This window comes from Phlebotomus papatasi, chromosome 2 (genome assembly GCF_024763615.1).
Source record: "Phlebotomus papatasi isolate M1 chromosome 2, Ppap_2.1, whole genome shotgun sequence".
Taxonomy (NCBI): domain Eukaryota; kingdom Metazoa; phylum Arthropoda; class Insecta; order Diptera; family Psychodidae; genus Phlebotomus; species Phlebotomus papatasi.
The window spans coordinates 109,989,347-110,014,614 of NC_077223.1; the positions used below are offsets into that span (position 1 = coordinate 109,989,347).

The 25,268-nt window shown below is 32.7% G+C and overlaps 1 protein-coding gene across 2 annotated transcripts in view; it reads left to right on the top strand.

Moving 5' to 3' along the window:
• LOC129800796 (DNA-binding protein D-ETS-3) overlaps positions 1–25,268 on the top strand; it is a 69,483-nt gene that overhangs the window by 27,420 nt on the left and 16,795 nt on the right. For both annotated transcript variants that reach the window (XM_055845459.1, XM_055845460.1), the window contains 2 exons: positions 7,965–8,015; positions 18,237–18,314. In XM_055845459.1, the coding sequence (XP_055701434.1) occupies positions 7,965–8,015; positions 18,237–18,314 (129 nt within the window). The remainder of the gene's footprint in view (positions 1–7,964; positions 8,016–18,236; positions 18,315–25,268) is intronic.

Here is a 25,268-nt window from a genome sequence, read left to right on the forward strand (position 1 = left end):
TTTAATGGTAGAGTCGTATTGACACCATCAAACCCTTACCATAACTGTGACGATAAGTATTTGATGGTTAATATGATTCTGTCTTTAAAAAGGAAAGTAGGAATTCCTAATGCAAAGGTCTCAAATTTAATATTTTTTTCTAAATTGAAGATCTCAAATGTAGAGAAGACTATTTGTTGCCTAAATCTAACAAAAAGTATTATAAATAAGTGAAATTTTAAATGATTGTTTTATTTGCTTGAAAGCACAATTTTTATTTAAACACGGATAACAAAATATAAGAAAATTATACAGAAATCAATACTAAGTCCCCTTGATTCTAAGATAAAAAAAAGTTTAAAATTTTAAGTTAAATATTTTATTTAAAAATTAAAAAAAAATCTTATTCCAAGTTGAAGCATAGTGTTTTTCGAGTAATTCACGTAAACATTTTCAGTACCGTAGATAAGGGTGACTTTGAATTCCGAAGCTGACTCTGCATCCCTACGTCTCGCAAGCTTTGCTTTAACACTTTAACGACGAGACAGTTTTCGTGGACCGAAAATCATCAATAAAAATGAAACCAATGAACCAAACCAGTAAAAGGTCGTATATCTGGCCTTCGAAAAGCCAACAGAGTCTGATTTGGTAGATATTTTGTCTTTATGAACGATAGGGGCAAAAATAGTCTAAAAATTCAAGTAATTTTTCTGAAAATACTAATGAATGATAATTTTCAATCTAATGAAAAATATTATGTTTCAGTATTGTAGTTTCATTTCCCAAAACAATTTTGCATAAAAAAAATTGGAAGTATAAAAAATATTTAAAATTAATTTTCATTATGAGAATTTAAAAATTCGTCATTTTTTAGCTTAATAATTAACTATATTGCAAATAGCTGGAGACTTCCAAAAAATATCCTAGATTCCTTCAACCTTCTATTTTGCAATTATGTACAAACATAAGGAAAAATAACTTTAGGTAGTCAGTCAGGAAAAATTATTTTCTTTATGGGACACCGGTGTTTCAATCGTCCTTAAAGGGTTAATTCTAGGATTTAAGGATAGTCCAATGACTTAAAGGTATTTGAGGATGGTCTAAAGATCATCCTCAAGTGCTAGAATTAAAGAAAACCTCATGAAAGCAGTGTTGCAGTCACTCGTATCTGCGGTACCGTAGATACGAGTGACTGTTCTCCGGAACTAGCATGCTAACCATGCTGATTCTAAGCTTTTCTAGAAATCCAGCATTTAAAGACGCTCATCATCGATCAGATCTACCACCTTGTACGATCAGTGTAGACCGTCCTTAAGTGCTAGAATTAAAGAAAAGCTTTCGAACAGCACGTGAGCAAGTTCACACGAATGTGTTCAAAAAGGCTTTAAATGTCCTTACGTTCAGTCTTAAAATTAAATAAAACTAAAAGAAGCTCGGGCGGTAGTCTGAAATGGAGAGCTGACCCCTGGTAAAATCTTTTTTTACTAATGAGCACGCTTTTTTAAACAAAATTCGTTAAGACCGACGAATGAATCTCAAAAAAATAATTTAATTTTAGGGTTACGATCAAACTTTCATGGCTGAATACTTTACACCATACATTTTATTATTAAAAATCAAAGAAATTTTTCATTTTAAATTTAAAATTTTTTCTCATAGAACACAAATCTGTTTTAAAGGTTGATTTTCTGAATTTCTGAATTTCTAAACAGATTTAACACTTAAAGATTTATCTCCAAACTAATGGAATAAAAAAAAATAAACAAAAATAAATTTTGCACTAAATGAAAAAGAGAAAATGCACAAAATTCGTTTTATTATTCAGATAGGTTAAGTGTGTGTCAAATTTCGGCATAGTTGCATGCAAGCGACAAAGCCTTAAGTTTTAAATGTAATATTTTTATACTTATAGAATTTTTTATTACTTCTTTTTAAGGAGTGTTGCTTGGAACCTTGTAGATAGTTTATCGTCTTTAATTTCACTAAAATCATTCTGATAGATTTTAAAATGAATAAAAATGTAAACATAGCTTTGGTGTCCTATTTCGGCCATATTCATTCTCATAGTTCCTTGCCCTTCAGGAATTAATCCAAAGTCTTTTTCACATTATCTCGTTCGTCAAAGCGACAATTTTTGTTATTTTTTGGATTGTATAATCTCTAGAGTATGCAAAAAGTAAAAATTCATGGAAATTTGAGGAACAAAAAAGGTGGCCGAAATTGCAAGCTGGCCTAGATTACAAAAACCTTTAATATGGGGCCTGTAGCAAATTCTGCCAAGCTTGAAATTTCGGCCACAACCAAAATTTTTTGGATTCCATAAGGTTTTAATTCTTTCTCAAAAAATTTATTTTTATTTGCTTATTTTTTTTATAAAATGAATATGGAAAGAATGTGAAGTGTTCGAAAGTAGATTATGTGTAAAGCGTGAGAAGTCTGAAAGCCTTGTCCTGGAGCAGTTAATCCATAAGGCTAAGCCCTAGATAGGATCGTATAAGTTCACTATCATCCTGATTAGCTTCGATGTTAATCCTATACAGTAGACTCTCGCTAATTCGGCTCTTTTAAAATCGGGCTACTTTTTAATTCGGGCAGCGGTTACATTTGAAAAAAGTTTGTTGTCATTTTCCAAGTTTGATTATGATTATCAGATTAATCAATTATGCTCAAATTTGGCATGGTTTGTCTTAGTTTTGATGTGATTTTGCATTATTGAGGGATTTTCATGCAATTTACGTTATATATGAACATGTAAACTCAATATCTATATGCACATGAATAAAAAATCGTTGCATTTCAAAAAGTTTGTTGCACGAATTTCTGTCTAATTCGGCTGACATTTCGGTCCCATATGCCCGAATTTGAGAGAGTCTACTGTACAAAGAGGAAAACTTTAGCGGTGTAACATTATCCAAATCTTACGAATTAACCCAGACTTCCTACACATTTTTTGATAGTTACTTCTAGTAAATAATTAAAACGTTCAATAAATTATTCTATTTTGCTCAATCACTGCAATCTTCGCCTGGGATGCCAAGATGCATTTTAGCTTCCTAATTTTTCCTTTGCCAAGAATATATCACCATTAAAAATTTACGATTTCCGTTTTAATTACCTGCTGAACAGAATCATTTGAAGTTAGGAAATCCCGAGTTTATTTTCAATTTAAAATATCAATGGTTATAAAATAAAGTCAAATATTGATTCCACTCCCTGCCTAATCCATCATATTTGGGATTCAGATTGCCGAAAGCACCCAACAAAGTGATATTTCTGGCATGAAAAGTGTATCAAGTCGCACAATCACTAAACAAACTATTTATAAAAGAATTATCCACTCGAATTTAGAGCTTTTTGAGCCATTTGTCTCACTCATCGTCCCCCAAAAATGTAAATATAGAAGCTCATGTAATGCATAGAAATTCAGCATTTCAATAAATATATAAAAGCCCGTTGGAGGGCAAAGCTGTTTGGGGAGAAAAAAAAGCTCGCGAGGGGAGCTTTTAGAGGTTCTCTCTCTCATTCGGGGTTGACTATGTATGGCCTCTGGGTAGCTATGTAGAGTCAAACCCCTATTGTGTGACTCTTCGGGGGTGCTTATGTACAGATGGTTTGGAATGTTGGTGAGAAAGGATCAGGAAATCGTGTCAAAGATATCATGCTTTGTCTATCTCTTCGCTTTTGGTGGCATGATGTTAGAGAATTCATGAATTTTCCCAGCTAAAAGTACCCCCTCTGGTATGCTACAACACATAAGCATCAAAGAGCATAATGTTCCCACCTTGTATGCCGAATCCGATTGGTGGTTTGTGAAGCCCTCGATTTGCAGACCTCGCCCCCTTCTGAGCAATTCTGACGCCTCTCGGCACTCTCACGAGGACTCCTGCCAGGAAGGTCGATAGTACTTTTTTGCCAGGCTATCATTGTACAGTCAGTGTCCTTTGACTGTGAACAGTGAACGACGTCGTTCTTCGTCCTGTTCCAAATCAAATTCACTAGATTTTAGCCCTTTGCTTTGTATGTTGAAAATTCTAAAAATTAAAAATCCAAATTAAAAAGTCGAAAATTACCGGTTTTATCTTTCAAAGTGAAATCAAAACTCTTAAACAGTTTAATCCGGCTCGAAATACCAAAAACAATCCAAATAGAGCAGCTCTATAACCCAACTAAAAAAAAAACTAAATAAAAATTAGAAAAAAAAGTGATGAGAAAACAATAAAATAATTTCTGTGACATTCAGTTATTCCTTCGAAGGCAGTGGCATCCGAATCCCTGAAGAAAAGCACGCGGAACAAGCAAACATCGTACCACATTTATTCCTCCGGAAGTTGAAGTGTCCGGTAACGGTAACCGGTTCCTATCGTCATCAGTCCTTCCCGTTCCTCTTCCTGTTTCATTCAGACTACGTGTGACCCTCTTTAAAACCCCAACACCGGCAAACCATTCAGTTTTGTGATGTTGTCTCTGCAAGTGAAAAATATTTATTATTAATTTTTAATTGTTCTGGTGGAAACTTCTTGGGTTTTTTTGTTGCCCAAAAAGGAAAATTCCCTTCCTCCGAACCGTCGGAGGTTGTGGAAAAATTGAGAGACAGAAAGCAAATAAGTGCAATTTTTTCTGTATTTATTTGAAAAAAAGTTGGAGAACAAAGAATTAATTGAAGATTCACAAAAGCAGCTACAATTGCAAGTTTAATTATGTTGGACATCAAAAGTTCAGCCGACTATTTAAGTCGATCGGCTGGGACTTTCAGCAATTTTTCCATGCTTTTTGCTGGTAAATATTTACATTTTTTGTAGTGCTATTCCATTACAAATTAATGTGTTATTTGATTATTTATTATTTGATTATTTACTCATTCAAATGTTGAGAATACAATGCTTCTTTACTTAACTAAAAAAAACTCAATGATCTAATAAAATTTGAATTTAAACAAAAAATTATTGAGAAATAGAAGACTTTAAAATATATAGTTTTTTATTTCTTTATTTTTTATTTTCTTTTAAAAAGTAGTAAACGTGCAATTAGTTCGAAAAAAAACTTAAGTGGTGACATGCATAAAACGTATTTTATCCGTTTAAATTGTCGATCTTAAACGATCTTAAGACCTAATGAATAATATAATATATATATAATATAAAACATTAAATAATTTAATGTTTTCATCTACAATGATGAATAAATTGAATTGAATTGAATTGATAGAATGATAGATAGATGACAACAAAAAGCAATGACGCCTAGAATTATAGCTAGATTTAAAAAAGTATTTTCTACAAGAATTATCCCTATAATGCTTAGAGGCCTTAAGGATTATCCGAATGGGTAAGGGTTAATATCTAGTTTTTAAAATATTGTATATTGTGGAGTCACATTTATTTAGAAACACAGGAAAAATTTAGTCAGAATGAATCTTGGGATTGTACGAAGCATAAGCAAAGCACTTTCCCCTAAACTGCTCTACTTTTCTAATAAGCTGGATTTCTCAGAAAACTTTGCCCTAGTTTTTCTATATTAAAGATAATTAATTTGCAAATATGAAACTTTGAATAACTACTGCAATGCGTTGGGAATTGGGTAATACCTTCAGTTTTAAACCTTTAATATATTTTTGGTCAACATCCAAGCCTCATGGCAGTGTCTAAGGGTAATATAATGCAGCCTTAACGTCTAAAGTTCATCCATGTAGTTTAATATCTATAAAATTCCTTAACAAAAGAGATCTTAGAGAAGGTTTAAACTTGCGTTTTTATAGCACCGCGAGTGACTTAGCATCCATGCTTTTCGCAAGCTTTGCTTTAATCCTAGGATTTAAGGATTGATTAATGATCATAAGGGCACTTAAGGTCTTCATCTGATGATGAAAGGTGACTTGTCGAAGCTTCCTGTGAGAATAAAAAGTAGTACATTTTGTGTCTCTTCCCTAACGTTAGATCTCCCAAGCAGTTTGATGCCATAAAGAAGATCCCATCCAGGATTGAAAAGTTGGCAAAATGAAGTCAAATTGCAGAACAAAAGATTAGACAGAATTTTTCACTTTGAATTCAATTCGAAATACAGCAGTGAACACATTCAAGGATGATCTAAAGAACATCTTAAGTACTTAATGATAATCTAAAGGTCATTCTTAAGAGCTTCCTTAAGTGCTTAAATGCATACATAAGGATGATCAAAAGATAATCATTATATAATTAACGGTCAATAGATTTGATAGATAAGAATTGAACACGGATTTTGACCTTTGACTCCTTCTCCTTTATTTTCTCATAAACCGACGTTTCGGAGGGGGTTTCCTCCTTCCTCAGGTATGGAAATTTTTGGGAAAGAACTAGTCACAAAAATTGTTACACTACTTTTTGGATTTTGCACATGAAGCTTTTTCATCAACTGCTCAACACCAGCAGTTGATGAAAAAGCCTCATGAGAAAATAAAGGAGAAGGAGTCAAAGGTCAAAATCCGTGTTCAATTCTTATCTATCAAAAGATAATCCTTAAGTCCTAGACTTAAAGTGAATCTACGGTACCATAGATGCGGGTAACCGCCCTCTGGAAGTGACATTACATCCTTGCTCTTCGTGAACGTTTCTTTAATTCTTTTAACACTCAATGATGGTTATCTTTGCATTGATCTACTATGCCTAATTCGTGAAGACCATCCTAGAATTACATAGCTAGAATTACAACAAAGCTTACGAAAAACAGAGGTGCAAAGTTACCTCCATAAACCTATTAAAGTATTTGATACTTTGATCTTGATTTGAAGATATTGTAAAATAATTATTTAAATACTGTATAAGGATGAAAACAGTCTTAAAGTGTGGTAATTTAGCCCAATACTCTTTCTAATTTTACTTCAAACAAACTTCCTCATTACAGTAGAAATCCGATCGAACTTCTAAAATCCAATCATTTTTGCATATTAATGTCTTTATCTTATAGTATTTGATTAAGAAATAGTTCAATTTTTTTTCAGAAAGCGAAGCTTTCATTGAATACTAAATAAGGATTTTATTAATTGTTTGAGGGGTCATCAAAGAGCTCAAATCGATATCATCAACCTTATAGCCTATAAACCGGAAAATTCCTTCAAAGGTCCAAAAAAGACTTCTCATTTACATTTTTTTCGAAATAAATATATAATATAAAACTTTCAGCAGTAAGTCGAGCCAGGGAATCGATCCGCCCAAGAGCCAACGGTCTTGCCTATTGCGCCACTGATTCCTCACAATTTTAAATGTTAAATATGTATATAAATTAGACCCATTTTTGTAAAGATTTAAGTTTCTTACTGACCATAATTAGACATTTTACTGCTCATTTTCAATTTTTTACTGCTCGTTTATTTTTTGCGTTTAAAAATAGTTTTATGCTTTAAAAAAAAATAGATATTTTTATGCCATTTTCGACTAATAAGAACTTATAAATTCTCCTCAATTTCCATTTCTAACGAATATGAGGCTTGACTCATTAGATTCATTATCTAAGATGCTGTGACTAAAAAAAATCTGTCCTTGAAAAAGAAAACATTAAATAAATATTCTAAATTCAATCTTTTTTCATTTAACTGACGTATTCATTCAATTACCTTAATATTATCCCTAGTACCCTACACTGAGAAAAAACGGGGGTGCGATCAACTGTGTTCCCTGATAACTTAACACTTTTTAGGTGTAAAAATATATCAACATTTTTTAATGTTAATTTTACATCTTTTTAAGGGTAAAATTAACATGAAATAGGGTAACTTTAACCCCTAATACACCTAAAAAGCATAATATTTACACCGATATTGGATCAATACTGCAGGGTCAAATAAACATTTCCGGAATGTTATTTTAACTTTTTCGGATTTCTCTCAGTCATTAAAAGTTAAAATTTTAATGATAAAGTGAGGCAAATATAAAAATCCCTTTTTAAAAATAAGAAAATTTTTAGTGATGATAACAATCAATTGATCGATGCATTTTCCGTTTGTTTCAATTCAGATTCTTCCTACAAATCGTCATGGAGTTCGCATAGCACGACACAATCACAAGGTAAGTACAATTTATTTATAGTAAGGGATTAAAGCGGAAGCTATTGCTTCATATAACCATAGGGCTAAACCTTTTACCAAGCTTTTAACATTTTATGCTCAATATTATGTATTAAAAAGACTGTCTTCTCATATTTTGGCCTGAATTGTCTGACTTATGTCCAGCGCACAATAACTTTTGTTTGTAAACATGTTTTCAAAATTTCTTATGAGAATAAGCAAGATGACTAGATCTAGATCTCACTCACTCTCATTGAAATGTCAAAAACATGTTTATAAAACAAAAGTTATTGTGCGTTGGACATTAAGATAGTTCAAAAATAGAATATTTAAAGATTCCTTAATTTCAAATTTATTCCTTTATTTTTTTGAGCTTGAATAAAAGTATTTCTAAACATTCTTTATAATATAATCTTTTTGTTCATAACTTTTGATCTTATTCACACTAAATAATTTAATTTGAGTATAACATATTAAGCCACAGAAGTTAGCAAATCTATAAAAAAAAATATTCGTAAATAAAATATCAAACAAATTTATGAATATAATACAAGAAGCGTGATAATTAGTTATACCAAGATAAACATCGTATAGAGGCACAAAGGGATTAATGAAGAAAACTTCGTTAACCCCTTCTGTTCAGAAAAAAAGGAAAAAGAATCCTCAAGGCAATCCAACATGGATAGCAGACTTAGTGATGGTATTTGTGAATCTGTACCACAAATTGCCACCCCAGAAAATCTCATTAAGAATCCATGATGGTGGATTTTTCTGTCTGTGCAAAGTTTGCATTAAGCACTTTGTGATTTTGGTGTCATCTCGTTTGTGCACCATGTTTCGGTCCTTTGATTCTCCAGTTTGTTGCACAACAAAAGCCGCCCACCCACGCCTCAGAAACTAATTAAATCTTGTGGGTGAAATAATCACAAAACCCAGAATGAGAGAGAGACTGTGATGATGGCAATCTAAACTAAAAAATCGCCTCAGGCGTGTACTTTAAAATGTCATGAGTTGGTGCTACAAATTACACCCCCGGGCGTTTACGGCGACTTTTACCAAGTCGCACCGACCCCTCTTTCAAACACTATGCATGGTTGCTCTCAACACTCGCCGTATTGTGGATGGTGTTATAAGTTCAAAAGAGCTCAGTGATGTCGCTCATGTAAGGGAACGTCGGGCAGAATCATATATATAAACCAAATATAATCAGGAATTAAGCATAAAATTCGTCTTTTAAAAAATTGTAGAAATATAATGTTGTCGTAACTGATTGAAAATAGTTCAGCCTAGCGTGGACCAGAATCCCATGGCCTTCGATACTATCGAAAACAATATCGAAAAATCGATAATTCTAGTATCTTTTATATTAAATGATCGACGCATTTTTAAACTATTTTCGACAAGTAATTCTAACGTACCGTCGTTGCGGGTGACTTTGCACGTTTTTTCGCTGTTTTTCAACTTTGGCCTCTAAAAGTGGATAGTTAAAGTGAGGGGAGGGGGGTTTTTTAGTAAAATTATTTGTGTTCAGTTGTTAATGAATGGATTTTGTGCCACTAGCATTAATTTTATAAAATTTTACTACGTTTAAAAAAATCAAGAAAAAATGCTTGCACTGGGGATAAGGTGCGGGTGACTTTGCACTTTTTACTAAATACTAAAAAATCAACAATTTCTGATAATAAACGACAATGAAGATCTTCACATCTAAGGGTAAGATGCACGAGATCTACAAGTTGAGGTGGTCGCCATCTTGATTTGACGTTTCTGTCCGCCATTTTGAATAACTGTGAAAATCTAAAATAGGTTCGATTGGGTTGAAATTTTAGTATGTTGTAGCTGATATCAAGACCTTTTCAGAACGTTTCTATGTTCCGGTCTACGTCAAGTATTTACCTTGATACAGAGGCTCAAAATTTAAAAATTTGAAATATCATATTTTGGCGATCTTTATTTTCTAATCCTGAATTTTAAAACCTAAACGAAATGCCTCAGTAACCATTAGAAATGGTTGAAGCTTTTATTTTATATATTTTTTTACTCTTGCAAAATTAAAAAAAAAATAAATGAAAAGTGCATTTGTTTATTTTTTTATTTTTTCATCTTTGCAAAAGTTTTTCAGATCTTCAAATAATATGCTGTTATAAAGAAAAACATTACTTTTCTTTTTGTTTGTTATTTAGATCTCATCGCCTAACGATAATACTGCCTTTTTTGTGATGGTTTCGATAAAAGAAGCTCTCCGTAATTCTGTATTAATGAAAATGTCAAAATTTTGAACTTAGAGCTCCAGTATCCAGACAATCGCTTGACCTAGGTCGGATTTTATATATGTTCTGAAAAGGTCTTGACATCAGCCAGAACATACTAAAATTTCAGCTCAATCGGATAACTTTTTTGTTTTGACAGTTATTCAAAATGGCGGACAGAATCGTCAAATCAAGATGGCGACCACACCATCTTGTAGATCTCGGTCATTTTATCCTAAGTTATAAAAAAAATTGGATAATTTTTGGCCAAATAGTTCTATAATAAAGCTTAAGAAAGTCCATTATATGCAATTTTATAATAGAAATCATGCGTTCTTAGGAAGACTGTAGTGAAAATAAGGAATTTACTAAAAATAATGAACAAAATCGAAGTGGATTATTCTAGCCAGATAAATTCAGAATAGATTTGGGCAATTTACTTCTCTGAAATCGATTTTGGAATTGCATCTTCAGATAACTTTTTCGCGGAGTCGTTTTTTGACAAAATACCTATACTAGGATTTCATTGACTATTACTGACACTACAAGAATCCTTTTGAGGATCATTGTACCTTACTTGGTACTTAACATATCCCTATATACTTTGACATGGTAGACCGGATCGGCGAAGACTATCAATAAGTGCTAGAATTGTTCAAAGTCTCACGAACAGCAGAGTGCAAAGTCACCCCCCGAGTGCAAAGTCACCCGCAACGACGGTATATCTAAAATTCAATTTATCAGAGACAGTTGATACCATCAGAAAAAAGTTATCAGGTCATCCCTGTCTTTATATATATATCGTCAGTTAAATCAGCATTTGCCGTAACTTAATTTTGGCGATTTTCATATATATACATATTTAGAATCGGCGTAATTTTGTTTATTAGACACACTTGAGAAAAAGAAACTTTTATAAGCCCATTAAAAATTATTTTTAACAAAAATTATCGTAAGTGCCCGTAATCAATAAAAATTTATCAGAATTTGTCGTAACTTCCATTTTTTTGGGAAGTTACGACAAAATTTCATACAAAATTTCCTCTAATCAGCATTTGCCGTAACTTCTTTTGCTCACTTGCGTGGCTTGTAATTTGCAGCAAAAAAGTAATATTTCTCACTAAAACGTTCACAAACTCTGCCAAATACCCAAAGACAGTACAAATAATGCAAAATTAAATCATATTAATTGAGTATTTGTGAGAAAAAAAGTAAGAAAAGTCCCTGCCCATCTGTCATTAATTCAAAACAAAACAACCGACACGGCGCACAAAATTTATTCAATAAAATTTATGAAATAAAAGCTTTTAGGGCCAGGGATGAGAGTTTAACCTTTTAACGACGAGACACTTTTTACGGACTGAAAATCAACAATAAAAATTAAACAGAGAAACATAATCAATTATAAGTCTTACATCTAACCTTAGAAAGTCCAACAGAGTCTGATTCGGTGTATTTTGTGCTTCTATGAACGATAGGGACAAAAATAGCCCAAAAATTTAAGTAATTTTTCTGTCAATACCAATAAATAATATTTTCCGCTTTAATGAAAATTATTATGTATGAGTATTGTAGTTTTATTGCCAAAAGGGTTTTACTTTAAAAAAAAATTGGAAGTATAAAAAATAAGTAAAATCAATTATGAATTTGAGAATTTAAAAATTCGCCATTTTTGAGCTTAAATATTTACTACATAGCAAATAGATGGAGACTTGCAAAAAATATTCTAGATTCCTTCAACTTTCTACTTTACAATTATGTATAAATATAAGAAATAAATAACTTTGGGTAGTCAAGAAAAATTATTTTCTTTATGGGACACCTGTGTTCCAATCGTCCTTAAAGGATTAATTGATTAATTTAGTCAAGTAATGGCTCTTATTATCACTAAAGTTATTGAAATTGATATAATGCATTTTTGAAAATTGTCGTAACTTCCAGGATCTCCATACCGGTGGCAGCCATAATCCCGAAAGCCAAAATCCCGAAAGCCAAAATCTCGAACGCCAAAATCCCGAAAAGGCCAAAATCCCGAAAGCCAAAATCCCGAATTTTTAAAATCCTGAAAGGGATGAAATTATATGGAGGAAAATGTTTAAAATAATTTTCCAAGACACAGAAGATTTCCCTTTGCCTCCAGCAAGCGCGAGTGAAATCGCGGGAGTAGCTATGACACTTTTAAGAATTCGGGATTTTGGCGTTCGGGATTTTGGCTTTCGGGATTTTGGCTTTCGGGATTTTAACCGGGACCCCTCCATACATTGGAAGTTACGGCTTTGTAAACGATAGAAGTTACGATAAAATCTTATTATTTTTCATCGAACATATATCTCAATATCTCAGCTTTAAAATAATTTTATAAAGATTTTCTCGAGTTAACTTACAGTTTATTAGTGCCAATTTTATTATTTTGATTCAAAAGTATCGCATTCGGGGCTCATTTTTAAGAAAAATAAAGCTGAACTGAAAATATCGTCTCCTGAAAAGTTGTTAAAAGGAAGTTACGACAAATACTGATTTAACTGACGATATGACCTTACTACCAATTGGAAGTGATCCAACTCTTAATATAGCAAAAAATATAAAATGACAAACTAATTTATCTAAACTCAACCGCAAATTCTTAAAACATTTTTATAAAAATTCTTCATCCAACTTGCCGACCTTCCCCTATGTCGCCTGGGGTTAGATGGCAATTTTTGTTTGCTCTTTTCACGGAGAAACATCGCAAGGGATGGGATAGAAGGCTAAAGGGAGCTCCGGACAAAAGCTGAACAGGAGAAAATTTCCAACTTACCCCCTTGATGTGTTCACAGTCATTTTCATCGCCATCGTCTGCAATTCTCGCCTTTTTTTTTGCAGCATTTGGAGAAGCCAGAACATCGCATACACATGAATATGATGCTGATGAAAATGTGCGATGACAAGAGATTTCTCAATTTTCGCTCCAATGGAAAAAGAACTTGAGCCACGAGAGACTGGGAAAATTCGAGTTGATTGTGAAGCTTTTAGCCACTGAAAACATCCACCCCCAACATCCCCCCAACAGCCCACCAAAAGGATTTACATCATTCCCAATATTGCCCACAAATATGCATAACACTTCCCCAACCCCATTGAAAAACATTTGGTGTGGAAAAATAGCGAGATATACAGTGACGAGATTCCCTCTTTTTCACACACATTGAATGATTTTCCATAATGTCCAATTCATATCCATCTCGTGAAACATATTTTGAGTGGGTGAGGAAAAAGGGAGATGAGGAAAGATGTGGAATTGATTTGAAAATTGAAAGGCGCACCCTTTCATAGCACACACTTTTCGCAGTTGTAGCCAAAGGACCTCTTTAGGATTTTCCAAAGGACAATGGGAGATTTTCATGGAAAGGACAAGTGCCAACTTGAAAGTTTTAGACGATAAGAGCCCTCATTGGTTTGCTATTGTCGTCAAATTCAGGGAATATTCAGACAATTAGACATGATACTTTTAGAAGACTTTGATACATCTTGATACTTTGATACATTCAGAATGGCTTTATAGTTTTTCGGTTTTCGGTGCCGACCAAATCCCGAATAGCCTGAATCCCGCGTTGGCCAAAGTCCTGAAAATTCGATATCCGAAAAGTCAAAATCGGAATGTTACGGAGTATAATGAGTAGAATTATTTCCCAAGACACAGAAAATTTCACTTTACCTCTAGCAAGTTCGGGTACAATCGTGGAAGTAACTATGATACTTTTATGATCCGAGATTTTGTCATTCCGGATTTTAACCAGGGTTGTGCCTTTACATAGTAAAAAATATTTTTTACATTTTACATGTAAATAATATGTAAAAATGTAAAAAATACGTAAAATGTAAAAAGGGAAAATTAAGCATTTTTGAATCTTTTAAACATTTCCTCGTAAGCAATATCAATATTGATATTGCTTTCGAGGAATAACAATAAAACTTTCTTGAAAAAGTCATGAACAAAATTTAGCAAAAATTAAGCTTAAAATGATTTCACTTGTATATAATACACTCATGGCTTCAACACGAAAATGTTGAAATTGCAAATAAAGAGCGCACAGTTTCAGCACAAAATGGTTAAAATTGAATATAAAATCCTCACAGCTTTCAAACGAAACGTTTAGCACTTTAGATTGTTCATACTCGGATTCTGTGCAGATTTTATTAAAAATCGATATAATATCATAATTTCTGTGTGAATTTTTGTTCAATACATTAGTCTCATTTTAGTAATAAAGAGCGATGGTTTTTTAGAATATTATCACAGAAACATTCATTACCACAGAATCAGTGTTAGAAAGGAGACTGATTCTCTTCATAAACATTGTTTTCCGAAATGTGATGTCTTGCACAAAGTATATAGCAAAATCCCTCAAAAAAAGTTATCGTTATGGAAATAAATCTTAATTTCAATGATTTTTACAATATTGTTGATTAGCAAAAACCACAGAATAATTGGAAAATTCCCTGAGCATGTAGATATAGAAGTTCAAAATTTTATTAATCGTGTTTAGATGGTTACTATTATATTGGTTCAACCGGGTAGTAAAAAATTTGAATTGGGATTGTCAGTAAATTTCATTTTGCATTTCAGACGACAAGCTTTACAGCAAAAAGCCGCAAAATATTTTACTGATTACAGCGAAATCTTTAATTGAGTAAAAAAAACTGAACTTGTTATTTGATGGATATCAATCAATTTTACATTTTTTACATTTTAACTTTACATGTTAAAAATGTAGCACATGTTAAAGGCATTCTTTACTATGTAAAAAATGATGTAAAATGTAAAATGTAAAAAATTCGCCCAACCCTGATTTTAACCCATTCGAGATTTTAGCTTTTCTGGGTTTTGGCTTTTCAAGACGTTGGCTTTTTTTGGATTTAGACTTATCTGAAATTTTGGCTATTCGGGACATCGACCCAATTTTAAACCATTCGAGATTTTATCTTTTTGGAATTTTGACTTTACAGGATTTCGATTCATTCTGGATTTTAGCCGTTCGAGATTTTTCTGCATTCGCATTTCGACCACTCAGAATATAAGTCGAGCAACTTGATTTTTTACAAAAATCGTTTTATTCACTCTTTGGATACTTCTTTATACCCTCCACCTTCCCTATAATTATTATACTTGGAAGACAATTATTTTCAAAGTTATAGAGATTTTAAATCTCAAAAATTCTACTATATTAAAATCTCTTTCCTGTAAAATTTACTGCGAGTTATTCGTTTCTTATTCTGAGCGATCGATTTTTAGATTTTCGAGATTTTAATTTCATGGAAAACAGGTTGACAAAGATAAAAGATGAAATACGTTTTGTTGCACGTTTATCGCTTCACTGAAAGTTAAGCAAAATTTGTGCAGGGAGTTGGCAAGGAAAAATTGATATTACGTCGTTTTTGATAATATTTTCCTACATTCTCTTTCTTGATTTGAAATCGCTATGACAAATTCTCTTCTTAAACAATTACACTATAAAAAATGATATTTTCAATGATTTATTGTAAATAGTTTAAATTCAGTATCCGTTGAGTATCTAATTCTAAAATATGAACGTATTATCTCCAGTATTTCTAGTACACTGTTCTAAAGGGTTAAATCAATTTTTATTATCAATTCACAAATTATTACGAAAATTCAAACGAAAACTTTAATGTTTTTTGATCAGGTAGTTGCATAACAAGCAGAGAAAGTGACAACTTTTGTGTTAAAGTTATGATTTCTCATGCATGCAATGCATTTTGAGAGTTATTCGTTGATCGTAAAATACCGTTTTTAGTGTTTTTAAGTACCCAAATAGTCTCAAAATCAAGATTATTACTTTTTTAAGGGTAGAGGAAAGTACCCATGCTTCGTACAATCCCAAGCCTTGTAATGACTCAATTTTTCCAGGAAATGTCCAGTTTCTAAAATAAATTGCGGAGTCATATTAAGAAACACAGGAAAAAATAGCCATTACGGAGTTTGGGATCGTACAAAGCATGGACACTTTCCCCTAATTTAACATTTAAATTGATAGGTATTTTATTAAATCTTAAGGTAATTGTCCGCCTTTAGTAAATTATCTAGGATAAATAATCCAGTCACTAGGATTAGTAATTGTCGTAACTTTTACATAACATAGGGGAAAGTGGTCTGCCTTTGAATGCAGATGCCTTTGAATGTTTCAATTTTTCTCTTATTTCTCAAAGCAAAAGTTATATTTTGTAAACTATAGTTAATACTATTAACTATTTTCTATTAACTTCGATTAACAAAATGGAATTTTAGCTTTGGCAAATAAGAGAAAAATTGAAGCATTCAAAGGCTGCCGCATTCAAAGGCAGGCCACTTTCCCCTATATAAGCAATTCTTTTAACAAATTGGAAATATACAAACAGGTGTTAGCAGCGCTACCTTCGGACGACTGAACTATCGGACAACTCAATTTTTTTCTATGTTCTTAATGGATTTGATTCCATAGTTAATCGACTAACTGTCTATTACATTACAATGTTATAATGGGTCACATCACGGATTACTATATTCCCGGATATAGGTAGACATTTTTGTGTCCCATAGTAGTGCAAACAAAGTGAATAAAAGTACGAATAAAGACGTCGTACCCTTGCTTCTTGATGACATTTGACTTGACATTTTCATTCTTCAGCATCAAATCGCATCATTCCTGGGTGAACTTTTATTTGTTTTGTTTGCATTACTATGAGACACAAAAATCTCTACCTACTATCCAGGAATATAGTAATCCGTGGTCAAATCCATTAAAAATATTTTGAAAAAAATTAGTTGCTTGAAACTTGAGTCGTCCGAAGGTACAGCACTTTCCCCAGTACAAAAAATCATATTGAGTAAGTTACGACAATTGCATATCCAAGCGACGATATATCATTTTTTATATTTTCATATTAATTAGGGTACAAAATCATCCTGAAAATATCAAATTTTTTTCTGGAATAAATTTTAAAACACATAAATATCACTGAAAAGCATAAATTAACTATACTAAAACAGAGAGCTATTTAACAATTCTTCTCTTAATTTACATAAGGACAAATGAACTTTATGGAGTCGTCCTTAGAACTCCTCTCTCTTAATCATAATACTTTGGAGTATGTGAGTCCTATAGTTGTTTGAGTGTCTAAAATGATGATAAATAGCAATAAAATGCAGGGAGTGTGACAATCATGGAATAAATTGCAGCATAGGAGAGAATTAATTTGCTAATTTCTGAAGATGAAATATTCATAGAGAACAAAATTATGGCATTATCCCTCTGGAATATTCATTAGTGGCCTCTACCAAATAAAAGAATAATATTGTTCGAATGCGTAGAATAGAGACAAGTTAATAAGCCAAATTTTGTCGAGTAGGAGGGCAATTTTATCCATTGCTTCGGCTTTTTTTGCACTTCAATCAAATGTATTATTTTGGTAGGACCTTTTTTTATGTGCTTGCATAGTCAATCTTTTTTTCTGTGTGTTGATATTGCGAATTCGACGGAATATTGGCACAATTGAGTATGACAAAGTCCCATTCTTTTTGGCAATTTTTATTTGCACAGACAGTTCAATCAGAGCCAATTTGTGCAAAAAAAAATCCTGGGAAAAAGGACATTTTTGGGTGTTTGATCCATTAGAATTTCCAATGTTTTTCACCGAGGATTGTACCATTTGTGTATTTTCCACTTGGTTTCCCTTACACAAATTGTCACTTTGGCTTCGAGAGAAAAGATCAAAGTCTTTCGGGGATGTTTTTGGGAAAGGGGGTGGAAGCAACAAAATTCAATGGGAGTCAAATGTGGGAGGGAATTTATTCTGTACGCATGAAGAAACATGAAAACATGCTTTGCCATTATATCGTCCTATTGTTTCTAGCCCAATATTCTAATAAGATTCTCTCTTCTTGTTCTTGGCAAAAACATCCCTGGCTGCTGGGGGAATGGATAACACCTCTACAGGTTACAGTTCCAACGCACTGAGTAGCGTAGGTGTCGGAAAAACCACCATTGATCCACATCCCCACCTTCGACAACCAGGTAAAGAAATTTTCCATTGTTTAACAATTTTTCCGAGAAGTTTCCTCTTTTTGTGCAGAAGGGAAGTAACCTCAAAGAAGCACTGAGAGAAAGGTCTTAGAGAAACAAAAGATTCCATATTTAATGCTCAATCTCACAATCAAAATTTCATGTGTTTCTTTTAATACCTATATGTGTTACAATAAGCCTTAAAAATACACCTTAATTATATTGTAGTAAAATTCGAAAGTTTTAAGATGAAGCACTTACACATTCTTTTAATAAACCCAATGTGTTAAAGTTACACTTCACAGTGTTAATATAAACCACATGAGTGTTGAATTTAGACTTTAAGGCCTCTACAAATTAGCAACTATTTTCGTCAAAAATTGCGCATGTGAAAATGTCAAAATTCTGTCAAAAATACAATTTTTGACGAGAATTTCTCACAATCTGTAGAGACTTTTAGACATTAAAATGAAGCTAATCATTGTTAAAATAACCCATAAAATTTAAAAGTAAAACTACACTCAATGACGAGACAAATCATATCCATATTGAAATAAGAATTTCCATTGCCAAGATACAAGACCCATGTGTTAAAGTAATACTTGTAAAATCAGATGTTGTTGTGACCATAAATTCTCGCAGAACATCCCCAAAGATCACACGAAAAAATTCCTTATCGGAAATCCAAGAGAAAAGCATCCAAATAAATAATTTACACATACAGCTAAAATTCATGCGAACAACACTGATTCCAATGATAGTGATTCAGGCTCAGAGAGAGCAATGGAAAGGTAAAATAAAAGTTTAAAGCGAAACACGCTAAACGAGTTACACGAATGGTTTATGAGTTCTATGGCTGTGTAACTCATTTCCATTTTTACTGATGTGGGCGTCTGGTTTCTCTTGGATTTCTCGGTTTTCATAAGGCAATTTATGGGTTTTTCGGGTTTTGCAATGAGCTTCTTGGGTTTCTCGGGTTTCGTGAAACCTTTCTAGGAAATTTGACAGAGTTTCTCAATATGAATCACCCCTCGTCCGTAGTACTTTCCATAATATTCCATAGATGGGGAACCCTATTTTGACAAATGGAAATCCCTACCATCCTATAGTCCCGTACCGACTACAATCAATGCTAAGATCAGGGGCCTCTCGACATTTCATTTTTCCATACGTTTTTGCATAGAGGCACTGAAGACTATTGGCAAGTTTTTTCCTAAAGAGAATTGTCTTATAAGTCCGAGATATTTCGAAATCGTTCATTAAAGCTATCTAAAAATACATATTTAATAATGTTCGCCAAAATAATACCAGAACAACGAGCAAATTTGTTTAAGTCGCGGTGCAATAGCTGCAAAATTTTTACAAGGAAAAATGAAAAATATCTTCACTTTTTATTAGGCTTGATGGGCCCCTGGCTAAGGTACTGGATACTGGAAACCGAGAAGATGGTTTATTTACTTTAAGGAGATCGATCCACAAGCCTATCTTTGATCAAGAAATTGTAAAGATGAGAAAGGTATAGGTAAACCTCATAATTGTGGCTGACCCGATCATTATACGGGTTTCGGACCGAAGGCTTCGAACTGAACTCAGTTCCCAAACATATCGAAATACAAAATAACAAACAATATTAATAGGATTTCATAATATAATGGGTCATTTGCACTTTATATCCTAATTAAACCATACAAGCAAACTTTAAACACACCATACGTGCTAAGTATAAAGCATACAAGTGTTGAATTAAACAGCATGAAGTGTAAAATTGACATTATAGGATTATGTACAATGCTGTCTCTCTATATGCACACTCTCTATATGCACAGCTTTTGTGTCGGTCGCATTCAAAATCAATTTGTTTACATTTTGACAAAGTAATAAAGAAAATTATTTTCTTGGTAACTACTTTTTCTTGTTTTTAATTTTCTTAATTTTATTTTTTCTGTCTCATATTATATTTAAAATAACACGGAAAATTTTGGAACAATAAAAAATGATAATTTATTAAAAGAAAGAAAAAAAACGTTGGGAATTTCAAAAAAAGTTGTGCATATTCAGAGAAAGAACTGCCAAAAAAAGTACCCAAACTGTGCATATAGAGAGACAGAACTATATTTCAATAGATTTATTTATTCATTAAACAAACAAGCCAAGCACTATTAACTAAGCACTTGTTTTAAAACTTAATATTTACTGATTTTAACACATGGGGCTAACAATAACCCTTATAGAGGTCAATTTAAAATAAGGATAGAATTTGGTGTTACTTCAACACTCATATAGCTTCGCTGGTGACACTCACCTTTCTCTCAGTGGAGTCTTTTGTGTGGTTCAATCAGATCGATACAGAAGATGATTAAGAGGAATTGTGTGTTTGCACCCAAAATAAGGAGAGACAGAAGGCAATCTCGAAAGATATTGGATGCTTTACCAATACAACAGCATCATCAATCCATGAAAAGTGCCAAAAACCTTATTTATTACCACAGAGGTGAACTCAAACTCCTTAACCACTAACAAAATTCAACGTCTTATCTTTCAAATTCGCAAATTTAATTAACAATAAGGTTTAACCAAAATCCATCTAATTAATTTCCAAAAGGAAACATAAAGTTAATCAGCAAAGTCATATAGAGTCCTCCTCTGTAGTCAAACATTTAATAAAACGGCCGCCGCTAAATATTTGTAGAGAGCAAACAAATTAAAACGCGATACCATGACATTGTTTTACGGGAGAGTTAAATGGACAAAAAGGACCCTGAGGGATATTTAATATATCACAACAATGTGTAATCGGCAAATCAGTGATTTTCAGCCTTTGGTGTGCGGACGTAAAATCATTGACATGCGAATTTATGGCTTTTGACGTCAGAAATAGCCATTTTAATTGCATTTCTATTCAAAATGTAAGATAAAGAAGTGGGACAATTTAATTAAAAATTCATGCTTGCAGTTGGAAAGCAATACATACAGTGGTGCCACTAATAAACTCGTGTTTGATGTATTTCTCCACATTTTCAACATTCATGATCTTTGAAGCATTTTTTACATGGAAAGTAATATTTTAAAGTACAATTGTCTAATTCTCTACGCAAGAAGCAATTATACTTAATATAGTTCTGCATAATTCTGTAAATAAGGCGATATAGAACCAAAACTCTTATAATCTGCTTAAAGTGCTCTTTGATGGAGGATCACTGATATAAAAGTTACTCTTATCCACCGATCGATCTCCTCTTCAAAAGTATCCTATTCAGGCCACACTTTTAAATTGTATAAATTAATTGTATACTTTCAAGGGCAAACCTTAAAACACTTTAGAAATAATAATTCAAAAACAGTAGGGATATATTATATTTTGTGTCATTGGAAAGCTTAAAGGCTTTTACACATTAGGACCACTTTTCGTCAAAAATTTCATTTTTGACGTAAATTTGACGTTTCTAGGGTCGGAGGAACGTCTGTTCGACAGGGAACCCCTCTTGATACTTTTGTCAAAATGTTGAAAATTATTTAATGTATCTAGTAAAATAAAAGTAATATAACGTTTTTTCTATAATATACCTGTTACTATAAACTAAGATGTTCAAATTTCGTATCCCAAATGGTACAGAGTAGGGTGTCAATAAGTCCTGACACGAGTTCTTAAAGTGTCAATAGACGTTCCTTTCACCCTATCTACAGCAGCACTGCAGGCAATTTCCTTCAAAAAACAATTTTTGATAACACTTACTTCCAATGTGTAGAGGCCTCAAAAATAAGAATTAATTTTTTTAAACCAATTTTGAAAGCAAAAAAATATTTTCACTAAAATACAATAAGAAATATTGATTGTTTAATTTTATACGTCCTATGGATGATTAGCAAATACAACCTGTGAATGGGGTTTTACACCGTTTATTAACTCCCGTGATTGGTCATCATGTCATCAACTATGCTCGTGAATGCTCGTGAAATGGTGTGGTCATGTTACAAACAATGTTTGTGAAACAGTACAAACTCTTACTAAGTTCTGGGTTCTAAGTTCTAAGTTCCAGAGACAAAACTCATCGAATCTAGAAAACAATTTTACAATTTTTCTTTTTCTAATAAATCTGTTAAAGAATTCTAAATAATTAAAATTCAAAAGCACATTTCTTCAAAATGTTTAAAAATCTGGTAACAATTATTATCATGCCAATACACAGAAAAAAAATATTTTGTAAAATTGTTCGTAAATGTTTGTGAATTCGTGGGAATTACGAAATGCTCGTGAATCGTATAACCCACAAACAAGTTCGTAAAATTTTGGACATTTTTCACAAACATTGTTCGTAAAATGATCATTTGACGAACATTTTTTGTACTTTTACAAACATTTGTACTTAAATGTTCGTAAACACACAAAAATGATCGTAATTTTTATTTGTTCGTAAATTTTTGCCAGACAAGGAAAAAAATTACAAACAAATGACAAAATTTTACGAAAAATTTTTATGTTTACGAACATTTAGAAACAAATGTTTGTAAAAGTACAGAAAATGTTTCGTCAAATGATCATTTTACGAACAATGTTTGTGAAAAAAGTACAAAATTTTACGAACTTGTTTGTGGGTTATACACTAAAAAAAAAAAGAGGGTGCAATTAAGATTTTTTCCTCGCAACTTTAACAATTTTTAGGTGTAAAAATATATCAACATTTTTTAATGTTGATTTTACACCTTTTTAAGTGTAAAATTAACATGAAAAAGGGTAACTTTAACCCCCAATACAACTAAAACGGGTAATATTTACACCGATTTTGGATCAATACTGCAGGGTAAAATTAACATTTCCGGAATGTTATTTTAATTTTTCGGATTTCTCTCAGTGTACGATTCACGAGAATTTCGGAACTCCCCTATAGGAATTCACAAATATTTACGAACAATTTTACAAAATATTTATTTTCTGTATAGATAATTATATTATTTATTTTTGGCACCTGTTTTGCAGAAGATTATTTATATTTGCCTGCCATACATTTTCATTCAAAGTCTCGCGTTTAAAGTCAATATAGTAAATTTCCATTGAGGCATTAGCTGTAGCAGAAAATAAAAGTAACATATTTTAATTAAAAGCTGCTGTTTGTATTTGAAAAAGCAATAAACACAGTGTTACAGTTCACATATTTTCGTGCGATGGCTTTTTCCACATCTCCTTCACCTTCAATTTCGACTTAGTTTCGTACAAAACGGTATTTTTTGAGTGGAATTCCTTGCTATTTTGGGAATAAACTCTTCCTCAAACTCCTCAAATCACCTTGAATATCTAATTTCATAATTATGATTTCCTTCTTTTACCTTCTCTGTCTCACCTGCACATCAATCTTTTCTCATAAATATCGCTTTTTGATAAACAACACATTAATCTTCATCAATCAGGGTCTTCTGGGTGAGGCTCACGTGAAGAACTCACGGTAGAAGACTTAGCAATTTGGCATGGAAGGTCTAGGAGTAGTGTCTGCAGGTGGTGTTTGAATTTGAAAAATAAATCCTCTGAGGTGAATTGCTGCAAATTGAGCGATTGCGTACGCAGATAAAGGTTGTAAATCACTGATTTTTGTCGGGATAGACATTGATAGGGGAATGGGAGGGCAAGGTGGTGAAAAATCTTTGTGTATATTTACATAGTACACGCCTTGGCGTTGTTGGCAATTTCTGCCATCCTCCCCAAGAAAAAAATTTTTGGTAGTTGGGGTGATATAGAAAATGAATCTGGGTGCAGGTCAACCCTCAATATTTACTCACTTTGGTCGACCGTTCGTAATGCAATGGGCAATCAACAATTCTTCGGTTGATCACATTGTAAATTTACACGATGACTTCTCGTCTTTGCTTCCTTCCATCAACTTCCTCCTTGGACATAAAATCAATAGGACTTTGGGCCAAGAGAGAGGGACAGTTTTTCGGGCATAAAATTTATAAATAAAACTTTCACTGCGGAATCCATCGTAGCCAAGAAGTCATTTGAGACGTTACGTATGTGAATCACAAAACTAAACACACCTCCAATGGTCAGGAAGGGAAATGGGGTGCAGATGGAAAAATAGAAAAGTGAAAGAACCCAGAAAAAAAAATAGCGTGACTGTGAATGGAATAAGGGTGAAAATCCTAACCACCACCACGTCTCCAGAGAATAAGAAAAGAAACCAAGAAATCTTGATGCGAACCCGAGAGAAAGCAAAACGAAAGAAAATGGTTATAGAAAAGCAAAAGCGGGGAAAAACTTTAAGTGCCAGAGCTTTCAGAACTTTTACCCTAAATTTAACAAATTGAAGAGAAATGGAGAAAATGCTCCATCCATTCTAATGATGATAAATGTCGGAATCAGAATTATTGGCGCCTTCGCAGAAAAGCACCACACAATTTTTCCACTATTTTCATGTTTTTTGTCCTCACATTTTGATTTTTGCCACTAAATCACCCGAAAAAGTCTAAGGGAATGTCATCAGAAGAAATATTAACAGAGTATTTCCAAAGTTTCCACAGAAAAAATCCTTTTAAAAGTGACTAAGCTTTATCGATATGTAATTAAACATTTGGTCATATAAAACAACACCCAAGTAGCACAAAGTTCACGGAATAACGTTACAACGCTATGAAGACGTCATTATAACTATCTACTGACCTCTTTTAGTTTGGTTAGTAGAATTACACTTTAACCCATTCCTTACCATGGTATTATACATCATACGCAAATTGAGTGATTTTAGATGATTTATTCGAGGGCAATTGATATTCGAATTTCTGTCGGGAATGGATTTTTAGTTACTTCAGTTCTTGAATTACTCGGAAAAAATAGTCCGACAGAGATGAAAATACATTTTGTTATTGTTTTCTTGCTTCGCGGAGGGTCATGTAAAATTTTTGCTCAAAATGGCGAACGGAAAATACGACATCCCGTCGATTTTGTTGAAATTGGCGTCTTTCCTATATTCTTATTTG